The following is a 17,532-nucleotide window of genomic DNA, read 5'->3' as shown; positions in this document are numbered from 1 at the left end:
GGGCAAGCGGAAGCGGCGAGAGTACTTCTCAGCCAACCAGAAAGAAGAGGGCGGAGAGAACTCGCTCCCTAGGGGGCGCAGCCAATCCGCGCGGCCGGCGGTGGCTGCGCGCGGCGCTCGGCGGCCGCCATTTTGTGGGAGGGCACTGGCGAAGGGCAGAGCGCGGCGGAGGGACACTGCTGGCGGCTGAGGTACCCCGGGAGGCAGCGGGGGAGGGTGCCCGCACCGGCCGCAGACCCTGGCCCGCACCGCCTCCTGTAGAGCTGCGCCGCTGGGCGGGAGCGCGGCTCTCTGCGGCGCCGGGCCGCGGCTGTCCCCCGGGGCGCCCGCGACCTTCAGCCGCGTCGTCCCTTCTCCCGGCCCGACGCGAGCTGAGGCGAGGGAGCGGCGGGCTCCGTGCCAGGGAGATGGGCCGGGCTTCTGTGCGGGGCTCGGGCGAACGCGGCAGCCGGCGGGGCAGGCCGGGGTCTGCCTGGAGGGGTACCGGGCTCTTCCGAAAAAGAAAACCTGTATTGTGATGTCTGAGCCCTGAGCCGTCCTGAGAAGGACGTGGTGACTCTTCTCCAGGCTTTTGCATCTGCCAGGCGTAAGAAAAGATGACCTTGGCTTTCTAAGCCATGTACAGTAAATGTTTAGGGGGTTTATTTCATTGGGATTTTTAGCTGTTACATAGTCAATCTGCTTACAGGCATGCTTACCTGATTGTATGTCAGAGATATGTTCCTGGGTTGAGTTGGCATAGGAGGTGTGTTAATGAACAGGGCAGCTGCTGTAGCAGTTTCTGGTATCCCACTTCTGGGGTGCTGGTGGCTATAGCACCTGCCTAGTTTGGTAGGTAATTGTATGGCATGTGTGTTTCTTTTGAGGTGAGTTACAATAAATGTTCGTCCTAAATATAAAGCTTCCTTAAACATAAGAAAAATATTAAACATTAGAAAGAGAACCTGTCTTATTGTAAGGGTGATCAAACACTGAAACAGGTTCCCCAGAGCAGTTGTGGAGTTTCCATTTCTAGAGATGGTGAAAACCTATCTGGATGTGTTCCTGAGTGACCTGCTGTAGCTGCCTCTGCTTTGAGCAGGTTAGGTTGGACTATGCAGTCTCCTGACTGCCAACCTCATTCAGTCAGTGAACCTACAGGTGTGCTACTGTAGCCGTGCCAGGCTTTTGTGCTAAGAAGCTTCCTACAGTAGACCCAAAACTTTGGTCCTGACACAAACAAAATACAGAGGTGTGCCCTTATGTACTTAGTGTTTTTGTGGTTCCTGTGAAAGCACTTCTGAGGCTTCATAGCTGGCTCAAGTAACTTGCTGATCTAGCTGAAAACTAATTAGAAAAAAAAAAAAAGCATATTTTTATCCAGATCTGTGAATGCTAGGGTGAGCGAGTAAGGTGCAATAGAAATGTGCAACTGGGAGCAGGGCAGTTCTTGCACTCTAATATGGCGTAAAAGTTGTAAGGCAGCATTTTTAATCACAAAAGAGAGTTGTGGTCTAGCCTGAATCTTGTCAACAAGTTTTTGTGTATGTAATAGAAGCTGTTTCTTAGCTGAACTAGTGAAGACTTATTTTAATTAGGCATCGCGGATTCCTGAACAGTTGGTAGAAGTTTGCCTGTGTGGAATGATAGCATAGGCAGGACTGGCAGGTCTCCGCTTCACAAGCGCTTTCAGGAATTTTCCATTTTATCATCATCATACTGACTTTTTATTTTTTCACTTTTAAACTCGGTTGAATGAAGTCTGAAAATCATAAATGTTCTTCCCTTCAGAACCTCTCATTTCCTTATCTGCTCTTTTGTCATCTGTTTTGTACCTTAAGATACAGTGCTCTGAATTGCCTGCTCCTTACGTATATCCACTGTCTCTGTAATGTCCTGAAAGGACATTTGTTAGCTGACAATGGAATTAAGTTCAGCATAGATATTAATTTGATTTTTCTATTGATCCTCTCCAACTGACTTCAAATTCATTAACTGTCCTGTATTGCTTCTTAGGATAACCAACCATGGCTGGCCATGACTCGGGTTCTCAACATCAGTTCACCGGATTTCAGAAGTACTTCAATTCCTATACCATCACAGGCAGGAGGAATGTAAGTATTACGTATGTTAACTTTTGTTGTCCAGTGTAATGGTGGTTTCTGGACTTTAGATTGTAACTAAACTTTCATGTTTTCCAGTATGTGATAGCAACATACACAAGTCTTGCAATGCTCATCTTGTATTTCAAACTCAGACCTAAAAAGAAAACTCCTGCTGTGGCAGATAAGTAAATGGTAAGTGGCTGTTGTTTTTCCAGAACCAAAATGCTTCAGTGCCAGCCCAGGAAGAAAGAGTGATAAAGGACAAGTAGCTAATAATACAATGTAACTAGAGAGAGAGAGAGAAACACAGGCATGCGAACTTCGTATTTATTATTTTAATCCTTAACTAAACTATAACACCCCCATTTATTTGGGGGCGTTCTGAATGAAGTAGGTTGTTAAAGGGGGATGCAGAAAGTATGGGATACCAGGATTCTTTTTGTTCTTCTGACATGGTAAATGAGATTAGGGACAGCATGCAGGGAGTAAGAGTAAGAAGGGAAGGAGGAACGGAAGGTTATTGCAGCTAGGTATATCAGGCTTTGCCTACAACTATTAGGTGCTTCTGGTCTGCCCTTTTGCTGTAAAATAGGAATAACTGTTGCTTTGTAGGATATTGAAATAATAAAGTAGTACTTGAGGATTTATTTCCTAGTTGTATTAGAGAATTCCAAGCAGGGATTAATGCAGTCTGTTAAAATCCTTCTCTGAACTCAGTAAAGGAGCTCCATACAATGGAGCTGTGTATATTGCACACCTAATTATGCAAGATCCATATAGAAATGATTGGACTTGTTCTTGTATAGCAAAAACCAAGTGTTATGAAATTCTAGGGTCACTTTCAAATACAAAATTTCCATTAAAATGACATTTTTTAAAAACCTATGGGCTGTCCTCATAGTCTGCAAAAAGGGGTAGAAAACAATAACCCTGAGCATCATTGTTGTATGTTAAAGGGACATCAGTCTTTTCTTCCTGGCTATGCTGAAATTTGCCTACTTTTAACTAAAATTGTTTGGGCTTGGGGAAGAGGGGTGCTCAGTTACTAGTACCACTGTGCAAGGCTTGCTATGTTTGATCTCTCTTCTCTTGGCAGGTTGCTGGCATGTCTGAACCGCCCATCTGTGTCAATGTAATACAAGCTGATGACCTGTTGTGGCTAATAAAATACAAATAATTACTTGTTTTACTGGAAACATGAAATGCTGCAAGAAAGCATAAGTGTGGCACTTGGCTTTTTTCCCTGTGTCAAAAATGGTTATTTGTAGTGGAGATGGCATAGCTAATTCCTGTCATTACTGTCTTAACTAAACTCTTCTGCTGTTACAACACATCCTAAAGTGTTCTGAGCACCTGGTAGTAACCTAGGAAAGACTTCAGCAGCATGATGATAATACCAGCACGGAGCTTACAGCTGATTAAAGCACCTCCATGCTTCCATGTCATAGTGGATAACCGTAAGCTGGTTTGCAGTTACCTGGTTGCTCCCTTTTTTTTTTTTTTTTTTGCATTCCAAGGTAGTAGCTTACATGGAAACTGTGATTTCTTCACTGTTATTAGTACAATGCAGGTTACAATTTCTGCCTTGTTTGTCTGTATCTTGCATGGAACCTATTTGGTTTTAATGAAAAACCTCCCAAAGCAGACTGATCAGGTGAGGGTAGTTGAGCTTTTTCTGTTACTGGCCTCTTGCAGAGGTAACTGCCAGAAAGAAAATGGCTTACTTTGCTGATGTTAAGCTCTTACAACACTGCATGTTCATAAACAGTGACTTAAGTAGTTCAGTAGTATTTTTCCTGGACATCACAGCTTAATAAATGAGATGTTCCTACCATAGTAAGATAAATGCAGCCCACTCCCTGCCCAACAATAAAACTTATCCATCATGTCCTCCACAGCATCTTTCTATATCTTAATTAAAACTCAGTACCTTCCTTAGATGTTACATTAGTGCTGATTTGTGAATGTAATTGTACAGCTCTATGCTTTTTGGGAGGGTGCCAGCAGCAGGCATTGAACCTAGGACTTCTGATGCTAAAGCTTGCAAGTATACTGCCCAAACTGAGGGCAGCAGGAGGTAGGTGTGGTTGCTGGAAAAAACAGAGGGATAAATTCCAGGCTCTTTGTGCTCTCTCACTCTAGTTCATGTATTCTTAAAGCCATTTGTACGTATGGGGCCTTCTGAATAAATTTAGAAGTCTTCCTCTCCTATGAGTTTGTTTGCATAAATGGCCTCTTTCCAGATGAAGAATGGTGGTTGTAACAGTCTAATAGAGCTAGTGAGCTACAACCCATCACCTGCCCTTAGAATGAGATTTACATCAGATGGCTAGTCATCAACTGAACTGCTTCTGAATTCCCTTGTTTCTCTCAGTAAGAGTGTTCACAGTCACAAGCACTGCTCTTGCTTCTATTGCAGCCATCAAGGGAAGAAAATACCTTCTTGTAACATACAGACACAAACGATGTAGTTTTAGTTTTATTATAATATCAAAAGTATAAAACTGTACAAAATACAAAGGCAGAATGTGGCAGTGTTTTCTTTCAACTGTCAAAACTGTACATGCTTTGTTTTGGGTAACTTGTTTGATTCACCATAATTGTATTTAACTCCAACTGGTCATATTGAGAGCTAGGAAACTTTTTTGAGGTACTATTACACAAAAAAAAAAATCCATAATAATTTAGTTTAAACCTTTTTTCTTTAAAGAAAATTTCCAGGTGAGCTTCCCAATGAATTTTCCACCCTTTATTTTGATGTTTAATGCCTGTAATATACCTTTACTCCAAGAGTCAGAGAAGCTATGAGAGGAGGTAGTTCTCCATTTACTTTACCTTAGAAATGTCAAGTCTTGTTTTTATTTTCACTAGAGAGCCAGCAGATTGTTCAAGTGTCCAAGCCCTTACTGGAAAGTAATGAGGAACACAAAACAGATTTCCTTGTATATAGCTTGTAAGATTAAAAAAAAAAAAACAACCAAAAAAACCCACACCCACAAACAAAACAAAACAAAAAAAAAACCAAACCCAAAACCACACCAAACTAGGCCTGTCCTTCGGCAGTGGTGTTTTCTGTTCAAAGACCCAGAAAGAAGTTACACTTTCCAGTGTTTTGCATGTTTTACTCTTCCTTAGAAATAAAGCACTGAGCTTTATTGGTTGTCCTGAAGGACTTAACAGGGTACGGTGTTTTGGTGGGTGGAAATTGTCACTTCAGCAGACAAGCTGGCTTTTTAAAAGCAAAGTGATAATACGCTTGGGACTGATTAATCCTTTTACTCTGCAATAATGTCTCCGTTTCTTGGCTAGTTTTACATTTTGATATATTAAGCCTTATGCAGGGAAGACTTAGGTTTTTTTTCTTGTTGCTTACAACACTTACAGCATTGGCTACCTGTGAAAACATAATAACAAGAGCTGCATTTCTGATACCTCAAAAGAGCACAGGAGTTTGAAATCTTTTCAGGACGCAGTACCTGGATGCATAAAACCCACACACGTAACTCTGTGGCAGTTCCCCACCAGCCTCTGCCTGGAGGAGCTGCTCTTTCAATGCCCTGTTTGTTGCTGTGATACTCTCACCATACCTGTTGCCCAGTCCAGGCTATAGTGAATTAAACTACATTCTTCTTTTCTGAAACTGAACAGTTTTTGCTTGTGTTTGAGACTGATGACACATTTGCTAACCATAAATTAAGTGCTTTAAAAAAATAATTTGAGAACACATACCAAAGCTGTTAACTTTCCACAAGTTTCAGCAGAGCTCAATACCATCTCTGAGAGGAGACAGCCATTTTCATAGACATTATATATACATATATATTTATGAAAAGCACCATGAACAATTCCTCCTTTTACAGCCATGATGTCTTGTCAATCTCCAGCATTTTCAAACTGCAGATAAATATGAAATAGCAGAACTGAGAAGGCGCTGCTTGCATTAGTTTACATAGTTCTGTTTTTCCTGCAACAGGCTAGTGGGATCCACCTGTACAAGACATCCCTCCTCATCTCAGATCCTGCGGTCGCTACTGCAATAACTTGGCACAGTCAGTCTTAGAGCTTCCTGATTCACTGTGAACTGTAGGCTCCCGCAGCCAGCAGCAAGTTTCTGCGTGTAAAATGGAGGTGTATAACCGGGGTTGATTTGGTCATGTATGTACCCAGTAACAAGTCCTGTGAGTTTTCAGGCAAGTTTATATGTCCAGTGGCTGTAGTAAAGTCATCGGTTTCTAAATCTTCAAATGCTTTCACAGCATCCCAGAGACGAACTGTATTATCCATTGAACCTAAAAAGAAAAAAGAACAGCAGTTTAAAGTCTTGTCTTTTATTAATAAAAAATGTATATTAAAAAGTTACTGGGGAGCAGGTTAACAGAAATTAAAGCTCAAAAAGCAAGTTTGCTCATAACCGTAGACTTATGCCTTCACCCTGTGAGGAAATAGGCTTTAACAAGCCTCTAACATACTGAATGCATACACAGAAGTTACCAGGATTTCAGCTTTCCCATAATCTAATCTGAACACCCTGTGGATAAAGCACAAAGAACGACTCTCTCAAAACACTTGGGTTTGGATTATATCACCGAGCATGGAAAAAGCAGGACCATCCTGTGGGCTAGATGCCAATTTCAGGAAATGTTTATGATTCTGTCACATAATCACAGTTTCCTTGTTTGATACAGGGAAGACAGCAAAATTTTGCAGGCCTAGTGGCCTGTGCTTTCAGTGGAGCATTGATAGGTAAACTGAAGTAATCATCCTGCAGCCTGGATCAAACCTGTACTCGGTTAGCCTTCACTCCTGCAGTAGTGGCTCACAGAGGATTCTTACTGCATTGCATTTAGGGACATGCTGCTAAATAAATCTAGAGTATTCCTAGCCTGGTTTCATGAGTAAACCACCCTGGTGAGAATACCACCCAGTGTCTGTCCAACATTTCTTCTGTCAGTAACTTGAAGTTGTTGGCTAACTTCAACCAGTTGATAGAACAGGAAAAGTTTCAAATTAATTGAATGCCTATACGCTCAAAGCAAACAGTTCACTAATCATAGAGACAAAACTCTGTGCTTCCATGAACGGAAAACCAGCAAAGGAGCTGTGCTGGTTTTGCCTGGGACAGACTTAATTTTCTTCACAGTAGCTGGTATACGGCTATGTTTTGTATTTGTGCTGAAAAGTGTTGATAATGCAGGGATGTTTTAGTTACTGCTGAGCAGTGCTTACAAAGAGTCAAGGCCTCTTCTGCCTCTCACCCTACCCCACCAGCACCATTTTTGCACAAGTAGCTGGGAGGGCACACAGCTGGGACAGCTGACCCCAACTCACCAAAGGGATATTCCATACCATATGACACCATGCTCAGCATGTAAAGCTGGGGGAAGAAGAAGGAAGGGGGGGAACATTGAGGGTTATGGCGTTTTGTCTTCCCAAGTAACTGTTACACATGATGGAGCACTGTTATCCCGGAGATGGCTGAACACCTGCCTGCAGGTGGGAAGTAATACATTTTGCTTTGTTTGCATGCATGGCTTTCAATTTATCTATTAAACTGTCTTTATCTCAACTCACAACTTTTCTCACTTTCACTGTTTCAATTTTCTCCCCCATCCCACTAGTGGATGGAGCGAATAAGCGGCTGTGTGGGGTTTAGCTGCTGGCTGGGTTAAACCACAACAGGAGCTCTGCTGTATTAGACACCAGAGAATCCATGTGGACAGGCAGGAAAAATAAGCAGGCTTCACAAGTTCTGCTGCTCATACACCTGATCGTTAATATTACACACACATTTCTGTATCAAAAATCTACCATGAAGACATAGCAAGGGTGTGGATAACAACTCATCTTCCTTTCTAGCCCTTCCTCTCCTTTTCAGTCCTGCTGCATGTTCCACTCCCATTGCAGTATCCTGTGCCTCTCTAGTCCAGCCTCTTCTTGCTTGCCCTAGAGTTATTTCTAACTTCAGATTCCACCCCCAACACTGTTCACAGATCCCAACCTTCACTATTGCCTAACTGCATTAACACCTGTCCTTCAGTTCCTGGAACAGTGAGGAGTCATACTTCACAGTCCAGTTTTAAGTTGCTGCTTTTGCTAAGCAAGTGATTCTACTTTGTCTTCCTCAATTTAAGGAACCAGTTATATCATTCCTCTTAGGAATGACTTAGGGAACACAACAATTTCTCTGTTTCCAATGAATTTTACCTGATGCTAAAATCTCCCCATCTCTGCTGAATCTGAGCGCATAGACAGTGTCAGTGTGCCCTTTCAATTCTCCGACCATCAAGCCGTGTCCAATATCCCACAGCAGAACTCTTCCATCCGTTGCTCCAGTTGCCAGGAATCGTCCATTAGGAGAAAATGCCAAAGAATGAATTGGTCCCTAAACCAGACGTTTGGGGGAGACCAAACAAGTAATTAAGTCTACTCACATTCAGTCAGTCAAGCCATATTCATTCTAAACACTACTCTTTGGAATCTCATCACAGAAATAAAATAACTTTCACACTGTGAGTGATATGCCTTTACCTTATGTCCAGTGAATATTCTTACACAGTTGCCGTTCAAAACATCCCAGAGCCGTACAGTCCTGTCTGCCGAGCCCGTGGCAATATAGTTAGAGTTCGGATGAAATCGGGTACACGTCACATCAGCAAGATGGCCAGCAAATATCCGTAAAGGCTGGTAGTGATCTGTTGCCCAGAGACTGAAAATAAAAGCTTTTATTAATAAAAAGAACTCTAATGAAGTTCAGTATCTGTTGTAGAATGAGGAATAAAAGGAAGTAATGATGCAGTGGTTTCTTACTGGTCAGTTTGTTGAATTAGCAGGATCTGTTTTGGAAAAGTATAATTTTCAGAAAGGAGAAATAAAGAATAATCTATATTAAAACATTTGTTCAGTACTTTAATTGACATGAATTGAAATTTATTTCCAGTAATAGGGTAGGCTAGAGTATATCAGCTAATCACTTTCAGGGTTAATCTACCACAAACTGACCCAGACAAGTAAAAAACACATCCAGATTCTTACCGAGCCACTCTGTCGTGTCCCCCTGACACAAAGTAATAGCCATAAGGAGAGAACTGTGTATCCCATACTGGGTAGTTGTGTCCTTTATATCCCACCAAACATGTAAATGTTTGGAGACTCCACAATCTGACAGTGCCATCCTCAGAACAAGACAACAGATAGTTCCTGTCACAGGAAGAAGTATAGCATATTACATACCAAGCTGAGACATAGACTGTAGAACCATTGCATAAACACTGTGAGGTATCTATGGTAAGAAAAACTGTCAACTGAACAGCATCTGTTCAGCATGTCACATATAAATCAGTGTTTTGGTGGGGTAAGAAACAACAACCAATTCAAGCAGAATCCAGTCCTAGACCCTTATGCAAATAAGAGAGACATTTGGATGTTGATGACTAATTCTGATGACACAGCAATACTGAGGGGGGGGGGGAACAAACCACACCAAAAACTACAGTTGATATTTACTCAGGAATTCCAGTTATATGAGAAAATGGGTAGTAAAATGCTGTACTATAAGATTTTTTTTTAAATAGCTCTAAACAAAATTACAGAATTCCCTGAAAGATAATTCATATCATGTCCTCATTCTCAATTCATAATTATAGACTCTATATTCACGTTCCACACAGAGTTCACATCTCAGCTGTGTTTCTGTGATAGTTGTTTCCCAACTAGGTACACGCAAAAGCAAAACTTGATACATTTAAATCTCCTTTCTTATGTCCAGACTCTCATAATTACATAACGGTTTTAAATCTCTTATTTTAAAAATACTATTCCATACGTTTTGAAAATAAAGTCTCAATTGAACATGAGACACCTGAAGAAGTGCAACAATATGCTACTCAGTCTGTTTTTATGTTTTGCAACACTGTAGGTGCAATCAATGCTGCAGTATTTTTCCCTGAACCTCAAAAAAGGTGGCAGCATCCTCAGCTCCAGTTGATTTCAGTAATAGCTGACAGCACCCAACACCCTGAGCATAATGATCACTTACACAAGCGCACAGTTTCTTATAAGCTGCATACACAAGAATTGATTTAACCTTCTTGAAAAAAAACTGCATTAAAAACATGTTTGCATTCAGTAGCATACAATTAAAACTCAAGACAAGCAGACTAGTTAGCTTATAAACTTATTTACCTATCAGGACTGAAGCTGGTGCCATAGACAGGTCCACTGTGACCATATAAGATCTTCAACTCACTTGCTGTTTTCTCATCCATGATCCTCTCCAAAACATCGTCTGATTCTTTGTCGATCAGACTGAGGTCTGCAATATTTCAAAGTTCTTGTGTTTATATATATATGTATACAATAACTGTCAGAAGTTCAAAGATAAATGCCATGAACAGGAAAACAAAGAATATTCTCTCTAAAAGAGGCCAGCATGATACGAACATGACAGAGTACCTGGGAATTGTTGTTTAAAATATACAAAGGCGTTTAAGATATTTTTTACCATTGTAAAAGGTGAAAATAAGGCTTTACATAAATAATCACTCTTTCTTAAGAACTAAAATAAATTAATTCTATTGTGTGTTATTTTTCATACATACATTGGTCAGTCTCCAAACACAATTACCTCTTTTTGATAGAGATGCCAAATTTTCACACCTTTTCTCAGGAAGCTAATATGCCACAAACACGTTTTTCAGACATGTTTTGACAGCTGCCGACTACACACAACTTAAAATAACTTCTAGTCTGTAGACTTCTGTTTGCTTGAACATCGTGACCACATCTCAGTTAAATATCAAGAAACGTTTGCATGGTATCTAGCTTCAAACGCAGCACATTGTTACATAAACAGCAGAATTAAAGAAGCCTGGTTTCCATGAATTTGTGTAGGTGTTGAGCTACAGCCTGTAATTTCCCCCAGGGTACTTCTAGTCTCTCCTCTAGATCACCTAAACCCAATTGTCTACTACACCCTGCAGTTACCACCCAATTAAGAAGCGAGATGGCTAGTTCCACACTAGTTACGGCTAGTTCCAAGCTCCCTGCCCTAAGCACCTCACAGCAGGTGTACACAATCAGATTTCTCATTCCTTTAAAAATGTTTCTAACAGTAGTATACAAGATGTGATCATACATCTGTGCACATATTGTTTCTTCAAAGTGAAAGCATCTGACTGCTGAAAACAACTCTCCCGCCACAGACATCTGTCTCCATTTACGCAAAACACAGCTCTCACAAGTAATGCACGTTCATATTAAGTGTTACGGTCTTAATTACCTGCTGCTGTTTTCACACTACGTAGCTTTTTCGGAGTCACAGACCACACTCTGACAGTAGAGTCAGCAAAGCCTCCTACAATCATGCTAGAGTCATCTGTGATGTCCACTGCAGTCAGACCCTATACACAAAACATTCATTAGTATCTTTCATGATGCATTTAAAATATTAGAAAATTCTAAGTACTAACAAGAAAATTAACTCATTTACAAAAATAAGAGGGAATTATTCTATGATAGACATAAACACACCTAAATTCTTGCACCATTAAAAATAAAGCTCTATGAATGAAGCACAGGCAATAGTGACAAAACAGCACTGTTTTCCAGTATTTTGGTGCAAACTATCTACAGTATTTTGTGCACCTACAGGAAAGGCAAAAGAAGGAATTACGGCAAAATCAAAGCAAAACCAAGGGACATGGAAATTAAATAGTTTAAGGAGTCTAAATTTAAAGAGTATTTTGAACATTTTGGAACATAAAACTTTGCAATGCTTATTCGAAATACTGAAATAATCCTTGCCAACTCTGTTAAGTCTTCTTTCTTTATGAAGAGTGATGTTTATAATTTTGATTCGCTTTTCCATATTACCGAAACTCTCTTCTTTTACCAACCTGATAAGCATTAAGGAATGTGTAGAAACAGATGGAGGGCAGGCACTCTGGGCCAAGACGCACACGTCTTGCAGCTTCCTTCATATTCATTACTTTATCCAGCTTGTCAGAGTCTTTCAGTTCAGGCAGAGGAATTCTGCAAGAAGCACATTTTTACGAACTAAAAGCACCTTCCATATTGTTAATCTAAACAAAGAAAGCAAAACCTTTGCATGCAACTCTGTATCTCAAATATTCAAACACAAAACAAGAACTAGAAAAAATGAAAGACTACATAAAAGATGAAATTATGATAAAAAGAGCCAGTAGCTTTAAGAATGGCAGATAGGCAATGGAACAAGATAAATAACTGAGTATGACCTGAAAAGATTAGTGGGTAATGGAGTAAAATTTTATCAAGGGAAATCTAGACTGACTTGAAGGGCAAAGACATGGAGTTATATGCTAAGCTTTCCACTACCTCCCTTAGAAGTGTTACACCTGAAACTGTGTATAGCTGAAAAGGCCAAAGAGCTAAAAAATGTCACGTGAACAGCAATGCAGATTTGGCATGACAAGACTGGATTTAACAAGACTTCTGTACACATTGTCACCTTGGTACCTGTTTTGGGGAGGAGCATTAGGGTCTTGTTTTTTACTTTTCGACCCTACACTATCTTTTTTAGGTTTTTTCTTCTTTGGCTTTCCTTCCTCATTTTCTCCTTCTTCATCTTCATCATCCAAGGGCACATCAAACTCTGGTTCTTTCAATAAGCCAAAGAAAACCTGCAAGCCAAAATACACGAGACAAAACAGTAATCGCTGTTCTTAACAAAAAATAGTTTTTAATGGAAACCTTTAAACATAACAGTCCAAGCAACAGAGCCACCCCTTTAAAACTGTTATGTTTACTATTACTGCATGTGTTACGGGTTAGCCCATAAAAAATGTAGTACATGTTTTGCTGTTTTATGCAGCAACTGATCTGGACTACTACGTTCTCCCGCCATCTCTTAGCACTTCCTTAAAGCAGAATTCCTACAGCTTACATAGTTTAATATGTATACTACTGTGGTACTATACTGTCAAGATCTACACAAACAACCTTTGCAGTAACAACTGGCAGTAAGAATTACATCTGTTGTACAAGAGAGGAAGCCAAATAGTCAGGTGTCCATTTTAAAACCACAGAGTAATTCAGAAGTTAAAGTTTAGTTCAGTGGGCTGAATACGAGGTTGCCTCTCAAAGGGATTCAACAGTTCCTTCTACCAGATAGTGACAAATCTTGATTTCTCTACTCCTGCCAACAACTATTTGTACAGTTCTTTTCCTTTGTTCTGTTCATGCTTTTAAGATCTCAAGTAACAATTGTCAGTCTATACTAAGGTATCTCCCTAAAAAACTAGAGAGAATTGCTAAATTATAAGAGTGCAACAATCTTTCCCTCCTACCTTTGCTTTATTAGCCTCTCGCTTTGCTTCCCCAGCCAAGCTTCCAACCATAGCATCTATCTGTTGTTTACTGCGAGGCATTCCATCAAATATATCAATGTAAAGATGTTCCTGAACAATGTTCCAGATCTGATTGTTCTGCTTTTCCTGAAGATGCCTCTTCAAGAGTTGGTAAGAGTCACGGGAAATACGCAGCACAAACTTGCTTGTTCGGAAATCCAGCATGGTCTCGTTACCTTTCATATGCTCTTTTTTGGTTAAGCTAGACAATACACGCAGGTCATCCTGGTAATAGCACTCCTGATCCCCATGAAATCTATTGAAACAATTTAAGATAAGAGAAAAGATTTATTACAAAAATATTATCTCTTAAATGCAGACTTATTTAAATTACTTTAATATGCAACATACATGCAAGGACCTTTTGGAAGCTGCTGACTACATATGGGATTATTTTTCTGCTGAAATAAATTTCACCCTGGGGAAGATACAACAGTGACTTAATTTATACAGTAAGAGCATCCAACAGTTAAAAACAGAGATGAAGAGAACACACAAATGGAACCTCACAGAATTTCATACACCCAAAGGGTTCTCGCCTGAGGTAGTTATACCAACATGTTTATTTAGAGAAATGAAACTCTAATTTGTGGTATCATAAAGTACAGGCCATTTTTCATTATGCAAGACTACCTGGACGTATTTAAACCTCATTCATTATACGAACATGCACATTTCACAGGGAATAATATATTTCTCACTCGCCACTTGCATTATATTATAGCTAATGTATGCCTAGCGTTTTCCATTTTTACTCAAACTATGTTATAAAATAGTTATGGTACGGAACATTTTAACTATTTACAGACCATTTTTGCTGACCGTACTGGAAGGAGACAAAATTATCCTTCTGGATTTAAATATTTCATAATTGGTCTGAATCCAGGAAACAAATTAAATTTAATTTTTTCAAGTGATAAAGAAGTGAAATATAGCAAGAGCACAGAAAATTGTAGATTAGCCATAAATTAATTCCTTTAATCTTATTTGAAGAATTTCAATATATATACTGTGACATTAGCAAATACTTATAGCATACGTTACTTTGGCATCTCCGTGCAATTCTCTAAAAAATGACCCCATAATCTTTCTCTAAAGAAGCAGTATCTCTTCCTTGATACTTCGCAGCAAGGAGCCGACCAGCTCACCATCAAGATGGTTCAAAATCTGCACGTGGACGGTTCAAAACCATACAGTTTGCACATCATTCTATCATAGGGGATTGGAAAAGGATTTAAGAACAGTTACTCTAATCCATGGCACAATTACTTCAGATTTTAAATCTCCTCAACATTAGAGAACAAAAATAATACATTTTATATGCTAAACTTACAGTAGCATATAGCTATGTTACTATAGCTTACAGATTTAATCAAAGTAGCAGACAGAAAATCATGTAAATGCACAAATGAAAACAAATTACCTTTCAAAAAAAGACTTTGCTTCACTCTCATGTTGATTGTAGACCAATTCCAAGTACATGTGCACAAAGAGAGGATAAAACAGCTGAGACAATTCTGCTCGATGACAGTCCAGGGAGCACTCAATGAAGTGTTTTAATCCACTGTAGTACTCCTCATACAGTGTTGGGTCCCCCTGCTGATTGTAGGCAGACAACACTGCACTCACATCTGGCTGATCTTCCACAACCACACCTCCTCCAACTGCAAAAGCATTAGCATATAACAAGAGCTTGTAAGACAGCGTGAAACAGCTAGCAAATATACAGTGGCTAACAACTCCACTGGTAAGGTGAGGCGCTCCGAGCAACACAGAACAGCAAGTCTTGTGCTTGTTCAGCACTGAGTTTAAACAAGTGAGAGGACAGTAGCACATTACAGTCCAGCAGCCGATTCTCCTAGCACCCTCAGCCGTTTTTGCGCTTTCCCTGCCAACAGTTCCCTATTAGGTATTTAACGTAGTGTCTAGTTCAGCTAGGATTATAAGTGCAAAGGAAAAAGCCACTAACATCACCAAAGGCTAAGGCTAGGAACTGTCAAATGAGGAACAGAATCTTTCAAAGCCTACAAGATAGACCACTATAATTATTTTGCTTCCAGTAAACAAGCAAATTAAGTTCATTAAGTGAACAATTCACCAAGACCACTACACAACCATTACAGGGATGTGACTTTTTGTCACTTGCTAACACTGCAAGAGCTCTGTTCTCCATAGTAGTCATTAAAAATTTTCATTATTTCATCTTGTATGTAAAAACTATCATATCAAGTGATAGCAGGAACAAGCTGACTTTATACTATACATTTACTGGAATTCAGACATATCAGTCCTGAAATTTCATTATACTATTCTGTAAAGTTGCCCCACAGAAAACCTGAAAGCCTTGATTAAAGATACTTAGACTCCAATTATCCAAAGGACATATCAAGTACCTAGCAACTCCATAAAAAAAAAAAATGTATAAAGCCTCCTCTACAAGTATCCTATTTTCTTCAAAATGCAGCCTGTACATCAGGCCTCCATTCTCATTCGTGTGGCCACATCTTGGACCATCACCTCTAACTACAAAGGAAACCTTCAGTCTCCTGCTATGCTGTTATTTGACACAGACAAGAGGAAGCACCTCTCACTTTTGACAGTGCTCCCTGTAAGTATGACAGATGCCTTATCCTTGGTCCCTCACTCCAGGGAGGGCACTCCCAGGAGATCTCGGTCTCTTCCCGAGTTGTATGGAGGAATGACACATTCCCCTTCCAAGAAGGCCGGGATAGACTCTCTCCCCAAGGGAGACACGACCTGACACCGACCCTTGTGCCCCAACATCATGGTGAGCGGCCCCCACCCCACGTCCCCCTGGGGTTCCGCCGAGACGGGAGGGCCTCCCGCAGCCCCCGCGCGGGCCCCACCTTTCGCCGGCGGCACGGCGGCGACCGCCGCCACCCCGGGGCTGGAAGAGGCGACAGTGGCGGCGCTGCCTCCGATCGCGATGGCGGCAGCGGCGGTGACCCGGCTGAGCAGCGCCTCGCCGCCGGTGGAGTCCGCATCGCCTCCCGGGGCTCCCAAAAGCCCGGTGCCGGCGGGGCTGAGGGCAGCAGCGCCGAGGTCGTCGCCGAGCAGGCGGGCTTCGCGGCGCAAGATCTCCTCAGACTCGCGAAGGTTGCTGCGCCGCAGGAACTGCAGCACGGCCAGGAGCGTTTGCCGGTCCAACGCCGCCGGAGAGGCGGCCGGGCCCGCTGCCGCAGGCTTAGCGGGCGGCGCCTCCCCACCGCTCCCCGCCGCCTCCCCATCCGCCGCCGCGGCCGGAGGAGCGGCAGGAGCGGCGGTGGCAGGTGGAGGAGCAGCAGGGGGCTGAGGCGGCGTCCCCGCCTCGGGGTCCGGCTTTACCGCCACGACCTCCGCCGGCTCCTCAGGTAGTGCCGCCATCTTGCATCGCTCCCCATTCGCCGGTAGCGGGAGGCAGCCGCCAAGCGAGGACGCTCTTGCGACAGTCAGGGCAAAGGAGGAGTTCTGCTACCGCTGCCTACCTAGGTATTCGCGGCTTCCTTTTGCGACGCTGCCAGGAGCGCTTTATGGCAGCGGGGTGGCATTAGTCTGGAGGAGCGGCTGTGAGGCGGTTGGTGCGCTGTGAGGGTCCTGGTGCTAAATAAGTGCAGTTTGGGGATTGAGTGTCTGGATCTGAAAAACGGAGCTCAGCAGTGCTTGTGTGGTGCGTATGCGAGAAATCCTCTTCAGAAATTGATTGACTTGGTGTTAATGAGCCACTACTGGTGCCCTCCTTAGAGTAGACCAAGGGTGGCCTTCGGACTGTGTGCCCGTTCGGGCCTTGCTCCGAATTAAATTAATTATGGCTAGGTCACTTGGTTTTCCAGACATTTCTAATATTGCTTCGTGTTTGGTCAATGAAGATTCGTTGATGCTACAGAATTAAAACATTTTGAATGAAAGTAGTATCTTGTGATTGACGCGCTTTCGTGATAGATTAAACGTCGCCCGCGCTTCACTAGCGAGCCACTTAATTATTAGCGGGAGGAGCGACGAGTGTAAAAAGGCTGTAAGAAAACAAAGCTGCAGACTATCAAAATTGCTAGCTGATTGAGCCTCAG

The 17,532-nt window shown here is 41.8% G+C and overlaps 2 protein-coding genes across 2 annotated transcripts; one reads left to right on the top strand and one right to left on the bottom strand.

Annotated features, from left to right (window-relative positions):
* The first annotated feature begins 61 nt into the window (after positions 1-61).
* ATP5MK (ATP synthase membrane subunit k) lies at positions 62-3,305 on the top strand. Its single transcript, XM_086752482.1, has 4 exons — positions 62-191; positions 1,996-2,093; positions 2,181-2,276; positions 3,181-3,305. Exons 2-3 carry the CDS (start codon positions 2,007-2,009, stop codon positions 2,271-2,273), a joined length of 180 nt encoding a protein of 59 aa, XP_086608608.1. The 5' UTR covers positions 62-191; positions 1,996-2,006; the 3' UTR covers positions 2,274-2,276; positions 3,181-3,305.
* A 1,245-nt stretch (positions 3,306-4,550) lies between these two features.
* TAF5 (TATA-box binding protein associated factor 5) lies at positions 4,551-16,856 on the bottom strand. The gene is made up of 11 exons (XM_086752481.1): positions 16,336-16,856; positions 14,892-15,132; positions 13,409-13,724; positions 12,579-12,742; positions 11,978-12,113; positions 11,362-11,482; positions 10,266-10,395; positions 9,117-9,281; positions 8,613-8,790; positions 8,289-8,466; positions 4,551-6,373 (listed from the first exon to the last, which is right to left on the bottom strand). Exons 1-11 carry the CDS (start codon positions 16,850-16,852, stop codon positions 6,156-6,158), a joined length of 2,364 nt encoding a protein of 787 aa, XP_086608607.1. The 5' UTR covers positions 16,853-16,856; the 3' UTR covers positions 4,551-6,155.
* Between the last annotated feature and the right edge of the window lie 676 nt (positions 16,857-17,532).

Source organism: Chlamydotis macqueenii, chromosome 7 (genome assembly GCF_036417535.1).
Source record: "Chlamydotis macqueenii isolate bChlMac1 chromosome 7, bChlMac1.mat, whole genome shotgun sequence".
Classification (NCBI taxonomy): domain Eukaryota; kingdom Metazoa; phylum Chordata; class Aves; order Otidiformes; family Otididae; genus Chlamydotis; species Chlamydotis macqueenii.
This window is presented reverse-complemented; position numbering and strand designations above follow the sequence as displayed.